The sequence below is a fragment of the Notothenia coriiceps genome, unplaced genomic scaffold (assembly GCF_000735185.1).
Source record: "Notothenia coriiceps isolate Sejong01 unplaced genomic scaffold, NC01 NC01_scaffold00037244, whole genome shotgun sequence".
NCBI classification, from domain to species: Eukaryota; Metazoa; Chordata; class Actinopteri; order Perciformes; family Nototheniidae; genus Notothenia; species Notothenia coriiceps.
The window spans coordinates 2,603,291-2,609,556 of NW_011369945.1; the positions used below are offsets into that span (position 1 = coordinate 2,603,291).

The following is a 6,266-nucleotide window of genomic DNA, read 5'->3' on the forward strand; positions in this document are numbered from 1 at the left end:
CTTTGCTGGCATGGCTCGCTGCGAAAGTTGAGCAATGTTCAACTTTTGATGTCTCGGCAGAAGCGTCAATCGAATCATATGCCAGTACAAGCTCTAGCCAATCAAACCGCTAGTTGTGTGTCAGGGGCGGGAGATTCATGTGATTGGTTGTTGGTCGAGTTTCAAACACGCCTGCCGGCAAGCTTTACGGGCCGTTACTGTCCACCTTTAGTTGCATTTCCAAAATGTACATTACATTAAGCTGACGCTTTTATCCAAAGCGACTACAATTACCAATTACAGGGACATTCTCCCTGGAGTAACTAAGGGCCTTGCTCACTGGCGGTGGTGTTCCAGACGGGATTTGAACTCACAACCCTCCGATCTTCAGCCCACCTCACTATCCATTAGACCACCACTACCCACAAAATCAATCTGCGTACCGTTGAAACATTAGAGTTGTTACTTTTTAAGCACACAATGAATGCCATGTGCTGCGTGGTCGATGACTGTCAGGCATCGGTGATGGACGGCGGCTAATAGGCGCTCCCTTAAGTGACAAAGGACAATAATTGAAAGCGATTAGCCTTCTTTATTACACTGTAAGAACAGGTATTCAGACTTTAAACGGTTTTCTTGTACTTTTACTGGTTCGCATGTACATGCAAAGGAGCCACTCTCTTATTCCATGTACATTTTATGTAAGGCAGGATACCCCTTACATACATACAGATAGTTACTTTGTCATTTGCACATCTACATCAAAGCATTAGTCTAAGGCTACACAATTAGTTAAAACTTTAAATCGAAATTGCAGGTTGGACTACCTCATTACATATTGTCATATTGAACAACTCATTTGTTTGGTTACGTGGTAATATATGTTTTTCAATGATAATGAGAATAATAATGCAAAAAAGTATTAACCCATCCAACATCAGGAATCGTATCACAATTGATATATCAGCCAAAACAAAAACGATTATATATTTTTTTAATCGTGCAGCCCTTTAGCAATACCTCTTTTCTATTGCGGTCAGTGGATTTAAAAATTGATTCACGTTGGTCACACACATCTGTTATTAATCATGACTAATCAAAGAACATTTGTCATGGATTAGTTGTGCCATGACACTGAGGTAGTGATGGTTCTTACTGACGTCCAATGGTCTTGACTCAATGCAATAGGTGTAGTTTGTGCCAATTCCTCTGCTTTCTTTGCCTTTTCACTCCTATGCAATTAAGTTTGTCTTTTGTTATATTTAATAAAGTAATAAAGAAAGTCATATACAAGTGAAATCGATCCCAAATGTAGGAACAGAGCTACTTCATCCTCAGAGGATAGAAAAAGTTCTGCACCCCGAACACAGCTCACAGTCACACTATCGTAGAGAGAAAAGCCAACTGGTCCCACCCTTAGGCAAAAGGGTGGGACCAGTTGGCTTTTCTCTCTACGATAGTGTGACTGTGAGCTGTGTTCGGGGTGCAGAACTTTTTCTATCCTCTGAGGATGAAGTANTTAATACAGTTAACAAGTGGAGGACAGAGGAGGCTCTTAAAGAAGAAGTTACAGGTCTGTGAGAGCCAGAAATCTTGTTTGTTTGTAGGTGACCAAATACTTATTTTACCGAGGAATTTACCAATTAATTCATTAAAAATCCTACAATGTGATTTCCTGGATTCTTTCCCCCCATTCTGTCTCTCATAGTTGAAGTGTACCTAGGATGAAAATTACAGGCCTCTCTCATCTTTTTAAGTGGGAGAACTTGCACAATTGGTGGCTGACTAAATAATGTTTTGCCCCACTGTATGTGGTTTCTTATTTTTCCATATTTATTCCCCCCTGTTTGCCTCCGTGATGCTGATGTGTCAGAATGTGCTGCAGCTCTACCTATGGTGGAGCGAGTGGGTTTGGTCGCGGGGGACCTTCGAGTGCTCGGAGGTGAGGGGGAGGCTGACTTGCCTGAAAAGAAAGACAGATCTTGTGGTTATCAATAGGGAGTTAGCTCGGGGGCGCTACGTTTCTACTGTTAGCACGCATGCTATTTTAAACACAAATTAGTAACTAAGTGTGAAACATGATCTACCAAAAACAAAAAACATTGTAACTGTGTTCATACCCAAGGTAGATGTGATTTGATATCATCTTGTTGATCTTTCATTTTAAAAGGGATTCCTTCTTTTTGTTCATGATTAATAGGTAGAGGGATGTTTGATGCTCTTCCTGCGTTTGGCTCTTGAAGCATAATTTATTTCCGCAGCTTGAGTTAGACGTGTTGCACTGACTCTGCTGTTGCTGGGATAAAAGTCAATATTCGTTTACAGTCACTAATGAGCAAAGATTAATACGAATCTGTAATTAGGTTACTCATTAGCATTGCTAATTGTGAGGAAGCCACAAACTTTATCTAAGAAGAAGTTGACGATTTTCTAATGAAAGGAGGCATCAGAGTGCTCTCTGCTGATGGCAAGGGCAAACGGCAGACAAGGTCAATTATCTGCAAAGGAGCCACGCTTTCTCATTCTGTACTGGAAAAAGATGTGTTTGAGAAACCCTGATGATTTATTCAGGCCTGTATCGCCCACACCTGCTAACATGTCTACATCTAAAGCATGCACACGCTACTTACAAATAACTGATACACATGTCATACCAACCCACGGCAGATTAATGAAACATATATATCCACATTGTATTTGCAGGTATGACATGCCACAGTCTCTACGTGAACACAGATCTACATACTGATGCCAACAGGGGAAGCCAGAGTGGAAGCTGCAAAGGAAAAAAAGGAAGAAAGAATAAAGAAACAAGGGACAAGCAATGCTAAGCAGACATTTACAATACACACTGTGTGTTCAAAGACAGTGCTCAAAGCGCTTCTAGTGGCGTAAGAGAAAGCAGGACAATTAACAGGAACAACGCCGACATGCACACACAGCGATAGCACAGCTGCGACGAATAACTCAGGATTCTCGCACACACACATGTAACAGCTCCGCACGTTTCCATACATAGAAAATGAGTCCCGGTAATCACTTTCTTTTTTTTCTGCTGGCTTTTCAACATGCAAATAGACTAACTTCTAATAGCCAATTAACTTTGTTTTCTGTGATTGTAAGGGTTTCTTCCAGTTAACAATAAGTAATTATTCGCAGTGTGTCTCAACTTTACGTTGTTGTTTTGTGTTCACTAACAAAATGATGGGCTTTTGTCATAGGGTTGTCTGTATTAACCCTTACATTGCCAATAACATGTACTTTTTTTCAACATTACATTCATATAACACTTTTATTACACCCATCTTACACTGTTATTAGACCCACACCTGAACTTTTGAAAGAACACCCATAACATATATATATCAATATCCCAATTACTTGTATATAGACTATTCACTATTTCTACTATATTCTATTGTATTTTATTTACTTTTATCTGTGTTATTGTGTTGCACTGTTGGAGGAGCCTTTGACCTAAGATTTTCATTGTCATAACTACACTGTAGCTGTGTACACATGACAATAAAAGCCTTGAATATTGAATAATAATACACAACAGCAATATTGCAACCATTGTGCACTGTTATTAGACCGATATAACACTGTTATTAGACCGATATAACACTGTTATTAGACCGATATAACACCCATGTAACACCACTATTGACCGTGATTACACTGTTATTGCACCCATTTTACATATGGACACAGCCTGTCAAATGATTGGATCCCCCAGGATAGAGAAACCACTTAAGGGTTAAAAGCACCACCCAATTATTCATGCTGACAATATATGTTGCTGCAGTCCATTTGGACTCAGGTGGAGTTTCCCGTTTCATTTCCTGTCCAGTCTCTCATAACAGCTGCAGTCCTCAGCAAATGATCCGTAATTGAAAATAAAAGATTACATGCTAGGAGCCGGCTCATTATGATTACTTACCCGGCAACTCTTCTCATGATCACACAATTCACTATGAAAACCTTCAGTTTCCGCCCCTGCTCAAAGCAATTTTGTTTCTTAGCTGATTGTTTCATAGCTCACGCTCTCCATCCAATCAATAAGCACTTGCTCTCTCATGACAGTGACAAATGAAAACCTCCACTGCACCCATATGAAATTGTTTATCCACAAAAAATACTTACATGGAGATATGAAAAGCTTGGCTGCCCAGGCATTGATCATATTCCGCTAGTTTTTGAAAAAGAGTGAAATGGTTTGGTCCCCTGCTTCTTCTTCCTGAACGCCTCAAAGCCCGTCTGTGTCTCCTTCGCTTATCCACACATACACCACCCACTCAATTGCTTTCATCACTCACTTGTTTCCAGGGTGGTGGTGCACTCCTCGCTGCTGATGGGCCCGCAGCCCATGGTGGTGCAGGAGCGCAGGTACAGCTTGTATTTGCTCAAGGGCTCCAGGTCGCGCAGGATCCACTTGTTGGTGTCCGGGTTGCTGATGTTTATGGTCTGAAGGGGGCCCACTTCCTCCGTCTCGTTGACTGGATGTAAAAAGAAAGAAAAGAGTAGGGCTGTCAACTTTTACACACGCCATTAATCTGGAAACGTACGAAAATGTACATTACTAAATTTGAACACAAATTCCCCCTCTAATTCCAGTGCAGGTTGTCGTGTCAAATGATCATATAATAATCATTTAAAATAGTGTTTCTCAAACTTTTTCATACCAAGGACCACTTAACCAATAAAAAAACACTCGCGGACCACCTAACTCCACAAATATCAAAAAACACATCGTTTTTCTAGAACAGATTACAAATCGCCTGAAAATGGTACAAACAAGTGGCAACATGTGCGATGAAGGTGTTGCGCTGGGCTATATCATGCAATAGAAAGTGAAACTTAACCTCACTCCATTGCGGAGATATTCCCGCGAGAGTGCGGAAAACTTTTATTTATTTATTTATTTCAAATGTTACCAATATACTCACGGACCACTAGGGGGCGCTCACAGACCACACTTTGAGAAGCACTGATTTAAAACATATAGTCAGGGGTGCACATAAGTGGTACGCAGGTACGCATGCGCGGCAACAATCTGAAATGCGTACCGTCACTTGTGTCACAAAGCGCATTTGCGTACCGACGTACATGTGAAGCTTTTCCAGCAGGCGGTTAGATCACCGGGTTCCGTGTGCACAGACAGGGCTGCTGTTAATGTTGGTCTGTACAGCAGCACTGCGCTTAAACAGCTGATCACAACGTTCCNAGAGCCAGAAATCTTGTTTGTTTGTAGGTGACCAAATACTTATTTTACCGAGGAATTTACCAATTAATTCATTAAAAATCCTACAATGTGATTTCCTGGATTCTTTCCCCCCATTCTGTCTCTCATAGTTGAGGTATACCTAGGATGAAAATTACAGGCCTCTCTCATCTTTTTAAGTGGGAGAACTTGCACAATTGGTGGCTGACTAAATACTTTTTTGCCCCACTGTACATGTTTATGCTTTGTCAGAATAGTTTGCAGTTGCTAGGTGATATGATTTCCCGCAGATCCTTCCAGAAAGATCTCTAATGTATATAGACTAATGCCCTGAGAGGCCAATGAGAGAAAAACTAACATAACTAATAAACAAGAAAATTATTTAGAACACGTGAAAATGCTTTTCCGGGTTAATATTACTCTCTGTCCTAAACGGCTTGTTGGAGCTCCTGCCCCCACCCCCCCCTCCCTGTGAGCCCAGTGTGCTCTGATTGGTCGGGACATTGCGAGGCTCGTTGCTGCTCGCGAGGAGCGGACAGGTTTCCGGGTCGGCGGGACACAGCGAAACTCATCCTGAGCACACACAAACACTCGCAGCCGAAGTAAAAACAATAAGTGTGGCTTTATATTGAGTAAGAAAAAGGTTTATAACGCTGTGAGAATGGGTCTGCGGAGAGAATTTCTCTGCCATCCCAACTTGTCTATTACCAGCGTTCAGGGAGCTCTATGCAAGTCAATGGGGCTCCCTGTTAGTTAGCCAAGGGACCCTGGTGTGTGAGGGGCTCCGCGGATTGGTCCATTTGGGCCGGTCCTTTGCTGTTGATTTGTGTGTTCACACGTCACAGAGCCCAGGAAGCAAACAATGGACAATGAGAAATCTCCAACGAGGCGTTCTGGTGCAGCATAGACAGGTCTTTTCTGTGTTAGAGTTTTACTCGCTACAGGGTGTACTTTGAGGGTTTTGTGACTCTGCAGACCGTTTACATGCAGAAAAACACACAAGGGGACGGGTAATAACCGGAAAAGCATGACATGGGCCTTTTAATGTAATTCTCATTTCAGC

General features: G+C 41.8%; 1 protein-coding gene and 1 long non-coding RNA gene across 2 annotated transcripts in view; both read right to left on the bottom strand.

The window, feature by feature from the left end:
* LOC104965185 (neural cell adhesion molecule L1-like protein) overlaps window positions 1-217 on the bottom strand; it is a 7,416-nt gene extending 7,199 nt beyond the window's left edge. Inside the window, exon 1 of the mRNA XM_010794144.1 lies at window positions 189-217. Coding sequence (XP_010792446.1) covers window positions 189-217 — 29 coding nt within the window. The remainder of the gene's footprint in view (window positions 1-188) is intronic.
* Window positions 218-1,827: 1,610 nt separating this feature from the next.
* Window positions 1,828-4,479, bottom strand: LOC104964452 (uncharacterized). Its single transcript, XR_800419.1, has 3 exons — window positions 4,299-4,479; window positions 2,726-2,755; window positions 1,828-1,942 (listed from the first exon to the last, which is right to left on the bottom strand). It is a non-coding gene; the product is annotated as an uncharacterized lncRNA (long non-coding RNA).
* Window positions 4,480-6,266: the final 1,787 nt, after the last annotated feature.